Below are 14,349 nucleotides of genomic sequence, written 5' to 3' on the forward strand. Positions count from 1 at the left end.
ATTGTTAGCAACTTCCGCTGTCGTCACGATTCGGGTCACATTTTTTATCGACCACTATGACAAATGAAAAACATCAGCGACATTTTGAAGCCCTAAGCATTCATAATTCAAATGACAGACATTATTTGCTACATAATGAATGCTGTCATGACAATTTGGATATTATGTTTGTATAGGGCTATTTTTATTTGTTGTTGGGGCCCACTATGGTTTTAAATAAGACAAAAAAGCATTAAAATAAGTAATTTTAAATAAAGATATTTGTTTAATTATTATCATAACAAATAAACATATTTATATTCATGCCAAACTTTACAATTTTTATGGCATAGAATTGTAGGGTGGGACGTGGACAAAAGCAGGGCAGTTATACATGACAGTAATGTAGAAGGATGAACAGAGCATAATTTAGCTTACAATATGCTCAATAAATGAAAGACATAGATTTTTTACCATATTTTTTAATATCATTGTCTGTATCACTCCCCATTGTATTCCACTCAAAAACTTGCATGTGTATATGATGTCACCTTTTGGAGGTGGAGTAAGGGTGGGGGGAAATATTCCATTGACAAGTATTGGTGAAATTAAACCAATTTAAGGGACAGGTCACCCAAAAATTAACAAATATTTTATTCATCCTCATGTCTCAATGGCATTCAATGGAATTCAATAGGGCTTCATGTTGATTAGTTACCAATGTTGTGACAAAATATATTTTGTTCAGCAAAAGAAAGCCACACAGGTTTGGATTGGCATGAAGGCGACTAAATGAAAGAATATTTATTTTTGGGTATGGCCACAACGGTAGTCAATGATGGCCAAGAACTGTTTGGCTTTAGCATTCTGACAAAATATCGTTCTCTGTTTCTTCAGTACAAATAAATTCATAAAGATTAGGAACAACTTGAGGGTGAGTAAATGAGGACGGTATTTTTTATTTTATTTTTGATAAGCAACTGATAAACCATGATCCATTTGAGAGATGATGATGTCAGGGCTGTGACAACAGCACCTCCGTCAGGACTACAGATGCAGTGTCACACTAATAAAAACATTACCTCTGATGATTGTACATAAAAATATTACTGATTATGCAACCGTGTGGTAACCTAAAAGAAAATCTAAACTTTCTACATAATCTATGCACTCTTAAGACAAATACAAAAAAAATGTGGATGAGTACTGGATGAACTTAAATGAGGTGATTGGCAAAATGACAACAAAACAACATATTTTCTATTTTTATAATTACATTTTTATAGTACATAAAAAAATAATTCCACTTATCGTCACATAAATACGGTTGTTCTGCAACAGTTCAATGCACGGTTTAGCAAAGCAATTACTATTCACAGCAGAATTAGGGGCCAAAAAATATTCACTCAGAACACTAACTTCTTTTTAAGGGTACCTACGAAAAGAGAGAGATATAAAATGATCATTTTAGAAACAAATTTTAAAGTTGTCACATTTAACAATAGTTCATGCACCATGAACTAACATGAATAACTGTATTGACATGAACTAACATTAACAAGCATTAATTAATACTGAAAATCTAAATTGTTCATTGTTAGTTAATGTAAGCTTATGCATTTACTACTGTTAACTAATAGCACATGTCACGTGTCACCTATGTTTTGTTTTTACAAGTTAGTGCGAGTTTCTCACCTTGTTCAATGGTGTCACGTTTTCTCTTAACTCCTATCAACAGGTTCTCTTTCTCTTTCAGGGCCTCTGCTGAAGAGTTTGGTCTGGGAAGCTGAGGTCCTGGAGTTGGTCCTGGTCTATTGCTGAAATATTTCATCTTCAAAGCCTGAAACAAGAACATTTTCAATGAAGATGCACTTTCAATGACGATGGCAGAGGTGTATAGTACTTGAGTATTTTACTCTCAGGGATCAAGTATCTTTATCTGTTTACAAGCGTTTTAACTTTGGAAATGTTTTACTTCCATACATTATAAACCATGGCATATATCATACTTTTGACTAAACTACATGGCAATTTTTACATTTGTAAAACTACAGTACTTTCTTACTTTTACTCAAGTAATCTACTCAACAATTTTTTTACTTGAGTACATGTAAGATAATATATTTTTTTTGTACATAAGTATTTAAGGTAAAAAACATGTAAAAAATAATTTTATGAAATGTAGTGGAGTAAACTATATATGTATATGCTTCATAAATTAGTGAAGTAAAATTTCCCCAAAGGAAAAATACATATAATAAATAATATAATAGTATAAATAAATAAAAAGAATATATAAAGATACTGGATAAATGTGCTTGAGTAAAATACTTGAGTACTAAACACGATGGCTCTCCATATTACTATTAAGAATGAATCACCTGTGAAGCTGTGGTGCGTGTGCCGGGGTTAAAGGTAAATAAACCCTGGAGGAGTTCCAGAAGGTCATCACCAGCCGCAGTGAAGATGTGTTCCAGTGGTGTGCCAGGAAACAGTTTAAATGACACATAGTCTGGGAGATTGGACATCCCCTAAAAAACAAAGAGCAGCACACATGTTAAATCATCCATCATCATTGAGTATAAGTGTTTTGGACGAGGCGTTGTTTTAAAGAGCGCTCTGAATGGAAAGTTGGGAAGCTCAATGCTAGTGTGTGCTATATTATAAGCTTTTGTGAAATCGTCTGCCCTTCCTTTCACATAACAAGATTTTAACATCTTATACAACTCACAGGCCACGTCTCCTCTGTAGGCGTTCCTAAAGCCTCAAATATCTTCGTCAGCTGGTCCAAATCTGAATCGCCAGCTAAAAATGGTACCTGGACAAAAACAAAACAATTCCTAAAGTGGATGAAACGCTATTTAGAACAGACAGTTTTTAAAGGTAACTTGTATAGCATTAACGCTACAAAATCATATACTCACTCTGAGCAAAAGCTCAGCAAGAATGCAGCCAACTGCCCACATGTCCACACCAACACCATACATCCTAGCACCAAAGAGCAGCTCTGGGGCACGGTACCATCTGAGAAGTACCGCAAATCGTTTATAATTTTGCTATAGAAGCGAGCCTAAAAACAATCATGTCAGCAGTACAAAAAAACTTTGCTGTAGACCACAACAAACCTGGTCACTACTTGATGTGTATATACTCTGTTGGGACTTCCAAATGCTTTGGCCAATCCAAAATCAGCAAGCTTCAAGACTCCATTTTCATCCAGTAGCAAATTATTGGGCTTTAGATCCTAAAAAGGAAATGAACAAGAATGAACAATGAACAATGAACTCTAGTTTTGAGAGTATGCACTTTGTTCTACATTAAAGGGATAGTTCACCCAAAAACTCAGATTTTCCTCTAATTTACTCATCCCCATGTCATCCGAGATGTAGGTGACATGAGTAGAACCATAAAGAAGTTTGCCTTATATAATGTGAGTCTATGGGGTCCACCTGTCTAAGAGTTCCTAAAGCACATGATTCCAAAAAAGTGACTGTCGCTCAACACTCCGTTTCTTCAGGTGGCGCTGAACGACGCTGACATGTGATCCGCCATCAAATAATACAAGAAGATCGGGACGTGCACAGAGGCTGCACGGTATGACTGATATTATTAAAAATGACATTCAGTTTTATGAAAATATCGAACGATTTGCTAAACAAGACATCAACTTGTCGCCAGGAGGTGATCTTTTGGAATTATGTGCTTTAGGAACTCTTAGACAGGTGGACCCCATAGACTCCCATTGTATGAAGTAATCTTCTATATGGTTCTACGAGGAAAGAGTCACCTACCTCTCGGATGCCCTGAGGGCCAGTAAATAACAGCAAATTGGAGTTTTTGGGTGAACTATCCATTTAAATAAGATAACATATCAGAGAGTGGTACCCTGTGGAGGATCCAGTGACTGTGCATGAATTCTAAACCCTGTAGTGTCATTAGAATGTATGCCTTGATGTTGGCCGGGGTCAATAAAAGACTGGTGTCCTTTATGATGACCTAAAACACATCATGGTACAATTTAACATAAGTATTCAATTAACGATTGATAACATATTCAAATTCACATCCATGGAACATGGAAGCACAAACAGTAAGACTGAAAAACAAACAACTACACAAAACAGACTTTTGTCTGTTTGATCAATTTGTCCCTTAAAAGGTATAGTTCACTCAAAAAAATAAAATTCAGTTTTCATTCAATTTACTTCAAGTTTTTCAAACCTGTATGCATTTTATTGTTCCACTGAAAAGAGAATAAATTTTGAAGAATGTTTGTAACCAAACAGTTCTGGGCCATTATTAGTTTTGTTTTTATTTTTTATGTTGCTATATAAGATTAATTATATATATTTTAAAATCAATTTAGTGCTTTAAATTATTTCAGTCTTTTTTGAAGCAACATTTCAATTTTTCATTTAGTTTAAGTTTTCCAATCATTTTTAGGTCTATATTTAATTCAATTTCAATGAACAGTAACATTTATAAAGTTTTAATATTGGTGAACTAAAATAACCTTGTGGGGTACCGTTGACTTCTATGATAGGAAGCGAATGTACCATGGTAGTCAATGGTGCCCAAGAATAGTTTGGTTTCTCACATTATTCTAAATATCTTCTTTTGTGCTCAAGAGAACAAAGAAATGTATAGATATTTGAAACAACATGAGGGTGAGTAAATGTTGACATTATTTTTGGTTAAACTACCCTATAAGGCTTTGATTCTATACATGATTTGTGATACATGTACATGATTTCTATATATGTACATGATTTGCTGGAGAATACTACAATTTAGCGGGAAACAGAGCTTGGCAATTAAAATTGAATAAATTCAACTTTAATGTTACCTCGAGATCTGTCTCCATGAAGTCAAAGACGAGACTGATGTTGGACTTATGACCGAACGCATCCAGGAGCTTAGACACAAACAGGGAGTTGCTATGTGTCAATTTCAGTATGTATTAAACAGAACATCAAAGACTCATATAGGCATAGGACATATCACTTACTCCAATAATATTTGGATGACTGAGTTCTTGCAACAGCTTAATCTCTCTTAGAGCTGTTCTGTTGATGCCTAGAAGACGGAAAAACAAGTGTAAGCCTCCAAATGAACATGCCAAAATTTAAGTAAAATCTGAGACAACCCTCAAAGGATGTAAAAAATCTATCACACACCATCTTTGGCCTCTGTTCTGTGTCCAACTTTAATCTGCAAAAATGAATCATACCTTTAGGAATCGTATAACATAATAGTTCCATAGTACGAAGTAAAACACCTATGGCAAAATACACAAAAACCTTATAACAAAATGTGAAAAGATGTGATGTGAAGTTCTTACCTTTTTGATGGCAACAATGTTGTCTGTAGTTTTGTCTCTTGCTTTGTACACAGTTGCGAACTGCAAAATGTTGGCAAAACATTATTTTTCTTTGGACTGCGACTTAATATTATATTGCACTTGAATACTGCAGCACGTTGACAAGACAACAAGCTCATCTATAGAAAGTTCACGCAATTAAACCGAAAACTAGTCAGAATGTCTTGACCAACACCAGCTCAAAATAACTAATGTCGCTTACCTGTCCTTCACCCAGAAAGTCCAGTTTCTCATAGCGCTTTGATCTAGACTTCACATCTACTGCCATGATGACTGAAGAACTGCTCTTTGTGAAGGCACACTTCCTGCTTTGTTAAAGAGCAGGTTAAACTTCCGTTTCAAATAAAAGTCCCTCACGGTGAATCGAAGATTCAATAAAATAGTATATATGTTTTAAATCATCTTTTTTTACTGTGCATTCCAATTAATTTGAATCAAACTGCAGTTGGTTTTTCTTTTAGCCAAAAAATACAATCAAACAAAATAAAAACATGATAAAAATAGAAAACGTATTAACGGAGTTATCTAATATAATAATATATATAATATAAGTTCCCACTTAAATATAATGTGTAAATTTCAAATTGTTTTGCACATAAAATAAGTTGTGATATCAAGCTGCAAAAATAGACGTCATAGCTATTTTTACTTTTATTATTATTATTTTCTGATTGTCTTAGTCGTAGGATATTAAATCTGCATCGATCTGCATGGACTGAAAACTTTTGCCTCTCTAGTATACAATAAACAACTTCTTGCTGAAGGGGGCGCTGTTGTCAATGTGAAGACTTGTGCGTCTGCATTATTGCATGAACATGATAGTTTTGCAAGTATTTTGAAAACAATGCTACAGAAATACCTGGTGACATCTAAGCAGTTTTTGCACATTTTAATTATTCCAATATATAAAAACTGGGCAAATGTCAAAGTTCTAATTCTTTTGAAGAAGTGGTATGTCATCTTTAATACATTTGTTCAACAGGTTGGTTCACTAAGCATATTAAATGATTGCTCAGTAGAGCAAACTGATGATACATTAATATGGACTGTCAGGACACAATCAATGAAAAACATTGACAATTAAGATCCAGACCAATTAAATAGCCGCTTTAATGTGTTATCCATGTACATGGATATTTTAGATTATTCTCAAAGTGTATCAATTATGACAGCATGAAAAAACATTGGCACTCACAAGTTAGAAATCAAAGTATCAATATGATCAGAAAACATTTAAAGTGGCCATGTTTGTCAGGAGATCAGTTTAATACACTGTGCATTAGGTGTAATTATTATAAAATTGCTTCTGTTAAAACAAGTTTCCCCTTTGATGCCTTTTTGTTTGACTTGTTTACTGTACGCCTTTCTATCTCCATCAGAAGTTTCCCATCTCAACAGGAAGTGGTTTGTACAAGCTCTGTTCTTATGAAGACGCCCACTTCCTTTGACTTTGATAAACACATTTGTGGTTTTGTGCACAAACCCCATCAGATAAATTTTCTTAACTGCTGTTAAACCCAATGTCCCCAAATTACAGAATAATTTCTGGGTGGTTTGATAATACGAAATAGAATTTAAGCCTAGTTTAAAAGCTTGGTTAAACTATTTCTATACCGAACATGTCAGTTGCAACCTAGAAAAAAACAAAAAATACTTTTTAGACTCAAAATGAGAGATGCAACACATTTTTTCAGTTTGTTCTGTGTTATAATTATTCAACACAGGTTGACATATGGTTTGGTGTTAAAGGGAAGTAACTGTAACAAAAAAGATTAGTTAAAACAAATATGCTGTTTGGCAATTCAGCTTTGTTGCATCCCTGAAAAAAATATTTTTAAACAATAAAAATAAACATCGTTAATCAATGCATTTATACATTTGCACCAATGCAAAAACAGAGCCTTGACTGACATCTTTCATGATGCAGGACAAATCCTGAAATCTTTTGGACACTTCAGTATAATAACCAGCCGTGTTGGGTGAAACTAGTTACTAAGTAATTAGTAACTGTAATTTAATTACTTTTCACTTGAAAAAGTTAAGTAAGGATCACACAATTTTTTCCTGTAATTACAGTTACTAGTTCTGGTGTAATTACACTAAATACTTTGTGTAATTCAGTATGTGTGTGCAAAAGTGGAATTGACATCACAATTCAGAGTCTAACTTTAAAAACAGTGCTTTAATGTAAACTTCTCACATTTGTAATACTTTGGTCAGTTAATAATACTACTTTATGTAGTTGTCCCTCTGTCGTGATCATTCATTTAATGCTATTAGTAAAAACATTGTTGATGTAGATACAGTATGTAGATACTGTATTAAGGAATGTGTAAATTATAGCATATTGAATCAGACAGCTGTCTGAATGCATTCTGTCATGTGACTAATTTTTTTCTTACTTGCTCTGGAAGAACATCTGTAATTTGCTTATTAAATATAAAATATACCAGAAAAGTTTGAATGTTAAAGAGTCGTTAACAAGTGTAAAGTAGGTTTGGTAAATGATTTTCAGGGGAAAAAGGAGAACTAACCATTACAGTCAATGTTTTCCTATAAAAGCAGTTGTCTACGTTTTGCCTTTTGTTGCAGTCTTAGGGAAATTCATATTAATATCTAGATAGTGTGTATCAGCCAATATATCGGTTATCGGCTTACAATGTTAAAGAATCATCTATTATGATTATCCGCCAAAATCTACATATCGGTGCATCCCTAGACCTAGAAAACAGTTATCCTCATCTAAATCTGCATCTATTGCATTGTCACGTTTTAGTTATCTTGTTGTCTGTGGAGCAAGATGATTCATTTCACAACTATAGTCGACAGAGAGTAGCTAAAAACCACCGAGGACTTGATGAGCAAATATGAGCATATCGTATCAACACCCTCATACAGAGACACAGAAACCCAGACTTGTGCAATTCAAACCTTTTAAAATATAAAAACATTTTGTGATGTGATATTAGAATTTTTGCAAATGAAATTAATGAACCTATTAAACAAGCCGTGATGCATTCTGCAACAAATGGCTCATGCATCTTGACACGTTGCGGCTGCTCAAGCGCTGTAGAACTAACCCCGAAACCACATATTAGTGTGAGGAACAAACTGTACGTGAAATCCTCTCAACTATCAGTCGCTTCATATACCTGAGGTGTTCAGTCTCCCTTTCAGTCTTTAAGACCAATAAGCAAGTCTTTATATACATGAAACTCTTAGACAGGCTTATAAATGTCTAGGTCAGTTTTCATTGTGACATAAAAGCGCTGCAGCCCATCCACTCAGACCTCTAAACTCTTACATGTGGTATCCATGGCAACGTTTTTACAAGAAAAAAATAATTGATCCGCTTTAAATAATGGCCAGTGTCATTGATTTTCAAGGTTGACCAATGAGAACTATTTACTAAAACAGTCAAGACATTGATTGGTCGTCAGGGGAGCAGATGCTGACCTCTATATTGAAGAGCTCTAAGAGTGTCATTATGTTCTCTCTCGATCAATATAACGCTCAGATATAAACACCCATCCTGTCTAAAGGGCTAAAAGAGGTGAACAATGCGGGTTGTACAAGTGATGACAGTTCGGTATTAAATATGCTTTGTTTAAATCTAATACAGTTCTCGTATTGACTCACTACTGTTATATGGGAGTTGGCCATCTGTGCAACCCAAACTATGCCAAATTAAATCATATTTCTAGTGGCCGATATTGTCATAACAGTTCACTTTGAGAAAGATGTAGATCACTCCAATTAAATTATTATCACAGTATGATAACACATAAAACATGGAATGCATGTGTACTGCGTATGTTATAGAAAACAATCTGAATTAAATGGATGTTAAGCAAAAATCTATTTTAGCTTCAGTATAATATAAATGTCCTTTAAAATAGATAGATAGATAGATAGATAGATAGATAGATAGATAGATAGATAGATAGATAGATAGGTAGGTAGGTAGGTAGGTAGGTAGGTAGGTAGGTAGGTAGGTAGGTAGGTAGGTAGGTAGGTAGATTGATAGATAGATAGATAGATAGATAGATAGATAGATAGATAGATAGATAGATAGATAGATAGATAGATAGATAGATAGATAGATAGGTAGATTGATAGATAGATAGATAGATAGATAGATAGATAGATAGATAGATAGATAGATAGATAGATAGATAGATAGATAGATAGAAAGATAGATAGAAAGATAGATATTTAGATAGATAGATAGGTGTTGAACGGCAGGGGGCGTCGGTTAGTGCACTGACAGGGCCAGTCAGACTCAGCGCATTTGCTGAGAGCAGAGCACACGCTGCACACAGATCATTATCAGAAACTACTGCGGGAGTCCACAAGAGTCACATCACACTTGCGCAAGTCCGATCAAACGTGTCCAGAAACGGGAACGCCAGATCTGTTATATTCCTGGATATTTGTCCCGCGCGGCTGATCTGGGCCGATGTGTCATCTAAAGCGGGACTTTGGATATTATTAAGGATCGCAGGAGCAGATTTGTTTTCTCCGCAGTGGGAAGGCTCGTTCCACCCCCGACTCTGATGATTTGAGAGGGAAGCAATGCAGCGCTCCGACTGTGGGTCCATATTCCTCCTTTAACCAGCGCTCAATCCGAATCTGCAGTCGCGCGCTTTCTTTCTCTACGCGCATCGACTACAAACCAATCGATCTTGTTGTCGGCGTTTTTGTTGCGAAATCTCACCTGAAGCCATTTTTACGCGTTTGCTCGAGTTTGATGGATTGTAAAGTGCTTGTCATCTGGATGTAAGTGGATGGATTTACTCTAACAGTTAGTAGACTTCAGCAGCAGCAGGCGCCACAGAAATGGGTGAGTTTACCTCAGCGTCCCAGTCTTGGCATTGCATTTATCAGTTGCCATGTTTTTGCAAATTACATCGTGATTTAGTTTTGCATTTATCAGTTGCCATGTTTTTGCAAATTACATCGTGATTTAGTTTAAGCGGCGTCAAAAGCTATATCTTGTAACGTTAAATGAACTAAATTCAAAATCTGGTTTGGATTAAAAGACGTCTGGAGCTCTAAAGGTAGAAAACTTCTGCAGAGCTCCATCTTTATTAAAGCGCAGTGCAACGTTACCTTTGCGCGACAAGCTTGAATGTATTTTATCTGCTTTAATAAACTAAATCTACATACCTATCGATACGTTTGACGTTTCACAGAAGGCGAATGTTTATCTAACATTTGTTAAAGGCACATTTTCTGAGAGCATACCGTCTGGTTTGTGATCTGATATATATCGTGCTTTACAGAGATGATTCAGTCTTCAGTGTCATTTACGGGTAATCGTGGCCATGCATCGTTTTCCCGCTGATAGGGAGTAGGCGTGTGTTTGCACTGTCAAGCGCCTATAGTCATTTCCACTATAAGACACTGTGTAGGCTGCTTTCCATGTCACTTTCTCATTGGACGTCAGCGGTGTCTCAAACCTTGTGAGTTAACATTTTGGGGCATCAGGGACGAGTTCTAACGTCCTTGTGTGCGTACTGTGACGTCTAGAAAGGCTGTCAAGTAGGCTGCTCGTTAGGTTTTGGGACGCGTCAGTGGTTCGATGATGAAACTGTTGACTTGTGTGATTCGGTTCCTATCAGATCCGTCTTATCAGGCTGCATTGTCAAATTCACATTTGCTGACAGTTACAAAAAACGGGATGCTATAAAACACACAATGAATTATTAATGATCTTCATTTAATACTTGTCAGACCTTAGTGTTCTTTGATTGGGTAAAATCCTTCCTTAATACCAGAAAGGGGAGGGGTTTTAGATTGACCGTTGCAGCATCTTTGACTTCAAACTCAAGTTCTGTATGCTCATGCAAACTTTTACAGTTCGTAGATGATAAAAATGTAATTTCTCAAGTTCATTAAAGGGAAGTCACAAAACTGTGCAAAGTTAATCATTGTTTTATCACAGTTAAAGTGAAGTCTCCAGGTTTTTTTCCTTTTGACGCATTTGTAAAACCATCGTTATACAAATATCGTGGTTAAAAATCTATGGTTACTGTAAACTATTGCCTGCCCATATGGTTGATTTCAGGGTTTTGTCAAAGACCATAACCAAGGCCTTGGTTGAGATATTGATGACAAATGGTTCAGTAATGAAAACCCAGTATAAAGGCTTAGCAGGGTAATACGTTTTGGGACAATATAAAAAAGTGGTCCTTTTGGATGAGTAAGTACTGATAGAGCGTGCAAGTGTCAGAAAGTGTCTTGATTTGAGGGTTGTAGTTCTGGCTCTGACTGTAGAGGTATTTCAAACTGAAAGAAGAACTGGTTGTATTCTAGGTCTTCATCATTTCATAGAGAGCCAGTGGAAATACCCAGGTCAGATGAGGAGACTTGTATTTATCAAAACGTAAACATATCTAGGGTATGGAGCGCTTGCCCACAAAAAGATTCCACAAAAGCTATTATATCCATATATAGAGTATAGCGTTACACAAAAGAACCACAGTATTTGAGAAAAGGATAAATCCAAAGTGATGTTTATGTATGTGAATAGGTCTCCCTCTGTTTCTGGCTATGGCTAGTTGCACTGGAAGACGGCCAAGTCCTGACAGGAGACAAAGGAAAGAAGGAGATATCCAAGGACATATCTAATTTTTGGCAGCCGTTCCAAACCAAATATCAGAACAAGAACACCTTTTGGCAGCAAGCTGGAGGGGGAGGTGGGCAGTTTCAGTTTTTGACTACAGCCATTTTGTTTTCACTGCGGTTGAAATTCCTGTCTCTCCTCGGTTTTAAAATGTGCATTTTGGCAGGGATCCATTTGCTTTTGTCACAGAGGAAAACAAGACAGGGGCAGTTAGTCTTCTGCGCATTCAAGTGGGATTGACTGCGCATTTTATAGATTTGCTGGAAGAGGTTGCCACAAAACATTTGATTCATTTTTAGGATGATCTGCGGCATTGGCATTGCAGTTGATCACGATATGATAAACATGTCACATTCTTTTTTCCCAACAGCTTGCATATCGCATCAAATTGCAAAATGGCATAAAATTACATTGTAACCACATTTTGAAGTATACCTGTAAACCGAGTCATGTATTACACGCACTCCTCTGCGCATGAAAACAGTTATTCTGCGTAGTAAACACCAACAAACCACAATCTCCACTTTGAAGTATGCAGACCTTAAATATTCATTGGGTTAAATCTCAGTGTTTTGCGGCCTTCTTGTATCCGTTGTTTTGATTTGGAGTAATTGGATTGTAAAGATAAACCCAGCTCGTTCAACAGGGCAGACATGCCTCACCTTGTCTAATAAGTGTCGTCTGTTATAGCGGTTTGGCCGGTCATGAAACTAGATTGGCCTCGAGATTGACATCATGTTCTCCTATTCATTATAAACCTGCTCCTTTTACATCGACGATTCGAGGAATTGGAAAAGAAGGCACATATTTTATGCATGCAAGCAGCGAGTATGTATATGTCCTACCTATGGTTTAAAATACACTTTGTATAGCTGCCCAGAGCTACAGTACATGTAACGTGTAATCTAGCCGTGTCATGACAATTGATGTGTGCCTTGAACAAATGTGACCGGGATTGCAAAATTTCCGCTTGTAGATCTGTTGGGCATGTCAAATGGGCTGCTCCTGTTGGGTGCCTCTGATGTAAGTCCGAGCAGACTCCTTATTTAATTTAACATGAGCGAAATGGAAGCTGAGATGGGTAGGACAGGGATAGTACAGGCTGTTCAACACGTTGTACTGTTGAGACGTGCCTCAGTGGGCTTTGCTTTTGATGTTTTGCGTGGTACCGCTTGGGTTCTGGTGACCAAGTTTGAGTCTGGCTTGGGTCATTTTGTTATCCCACCCTTCTTGAAGACCTTCGGAAAGAATCAATAACTGTTGAATAATTTTAATTTAATACAGTTAATATACACTAAAATATAAAAACAAAATAAATTGTTATGTATCTCACATAGTCCAGAGGTTAAATTCGGGCCAGATGTGTGCATCCCATGAAACGATTTTAGTGCTCTTCTACTAGATGTGCCTCAGATGTGTCGAGTGTATAGTAAGTGGTTTAGTTTTACTTTGCGTCATGTTCTGATGCAGAAAAACAAAGCTTTACTTGGTGTACACATCATCGGCTTTTGATTTCGGTTTAAGAGGGCCACTGCATAGCCATTTTTATGGTCCATGTAACATTTAATTTAACATTAAGTTTTTTTGTGTGGCTGCTGAAAACCGGGTTACTTGGTAACAGTGTAAAACAAACATAAATACTTAAAATTCTGTCGCATTATGGTATCTCATGTAAGGTTTCTGAGAAAGATGATGATTTGACAAATTTAAGTTTCCTCTGTTTACCACAGTACCTCAGCGAAGTGTGAACACATGGTGTTTTGGCGAGGCTGTTTGTGAGTCTACCTCCAGCCTGTTCTCTTTTTATAGCCTTAAAAGGGACTGAGGCATGGAGATTTCCTCTCACCACACCAGACACCAGCTACAGTTTGAAAAAGCAAACTGTGAAAGCTAAAAGATAAATGTTTTTCACCATACAAAGGAAGTCAGTGAGGACCAATATTGTTTGTTTACCAACATTATTCAAGATATCGTTTTTGTGTTCTGCAGAAATAAGTCATACAGGTTTGGAATGACATAAAGCCATGGTTAAAATTGGTTAAAATGATCCAGATGTTCAACTTTAGTGTAATAAAACCATGTTTTTTTCTTAAGTGAGAAAACATAAACACTTTGAATTAAAAAATTGCTGGATTCTACTTCATAAAACTGTTCAGATATTTAGAGGTCGACGATCAATCGAGGCGATTTTTTTAATCTTTTAATGAATCTGCATCGGCAGTTTGTGCCGTAAATTAGTAACTTTATGGAACTCTATTGTTAGCGAGACTTCAACCACATAGATTAGGCTACATGTATGCACGGGTACCAAAACCTGTTGATGAGCCCATTGGCTAAATGATTACCGTTGACTCCATTGAAC

At 36.2% G+C, this 14,349-nt stretch overlaps 2 protein-coding genes across 2 annotated transcripts in view; one reads left to right on the plus strand and one right to left on the minus strand.

Annotated features, from left to right (window-relative positions):
• Nucleotides 1–1,232: 1,232 nt before the first annotated feature.
• Nucleotides 1,233–5,702, minus strand: cdk7 (cyclin-dependent kinase 7). Its single transcript, XM_056746105.1, has 12 exons — nt 5,562–5,702; nt 5,321–5,380; nt 5,157–5,190; nt 4,988–5,055; nt 4,826–4,894; nt 3,865–3,975; nt 3,105–3,223; nt 2,904–3,003; nt 2,711–2,797; nt 2,361–2,510; nt 1,675–1,819; nt 1,233–1,414 (listed from the first exon to the last, which is right to left on the minus strand). Exons 1-12 carry the CDS (start codon nt 5,625–5,627, stop codon nt 1,386–1,388), a joined length of 1,038 nt encoding a protein of 345 aa, XP_056602083.1. The 5' UTR covers nt 5,628–5,702; the 3' UTR covers nt 1,233–1,385.
• Nucleotides 5,703–9,666: 3,964 nt separating this feature from the next.
• Nucleotides 9,667–14,349, plus strand: part of setbp1 (SET binding protein 1) — a 58,223-nt gene continuing 53,540 nt past the window's right edge. The window contains exon 1 of the mRNA XM_056745759.1: nt 9,667–10,202. The gene's annotated coding sequence lies outside the window, so the exon portion shown is untranslated. The remainder of the gene's footprint in view (nt 10,203–14,349) is intronic.

The sequence above is a fragment of the Triplophysa dalaica genome, chromosome 4 (genome assembly GCF_015846415.1).
Source record: "Triplophysa dalaica isolate WHDGS20190420 chromosome 4, ASM1584641v1, whole genome shotgun sequence".
NCBI classification, from domain to species: domain Eukaryota; kingdom Metazoa; phylum Chordata; class Actinopteri; order Cypriniformes; family Nemacheilidae; genus Triplophysa; species Triplophysa dalaica.

What these genes read in the sequence shown, in the direction of transcription:
- cdk7 (XM_056746105.1), bottom strand. Translation starts at nt 5,627, where the DNA reads ATGGCAGTAGATGTGAAGTCTAGATCAAAGCGCTATGAGAAACTGGAC. An exon ending in ACTTTCTGGGTGAAGGACAG is followed by an intron (nt 5,381 to 5,561) that starts GTAAGCGACATT and finishes AACATTTTGCAG; the next exon opens with TTCGCAACTGTGTACAAAGC. An exon ending in ACACATCAAGTAGTGACCAG is followed by an intron (nt 3,004 to 3,104) that starts GTTTGTTGTGGT and finishes GGTACTTCTCAG; the next exon opens with ATGGTACCGTGCCCCAGAGC.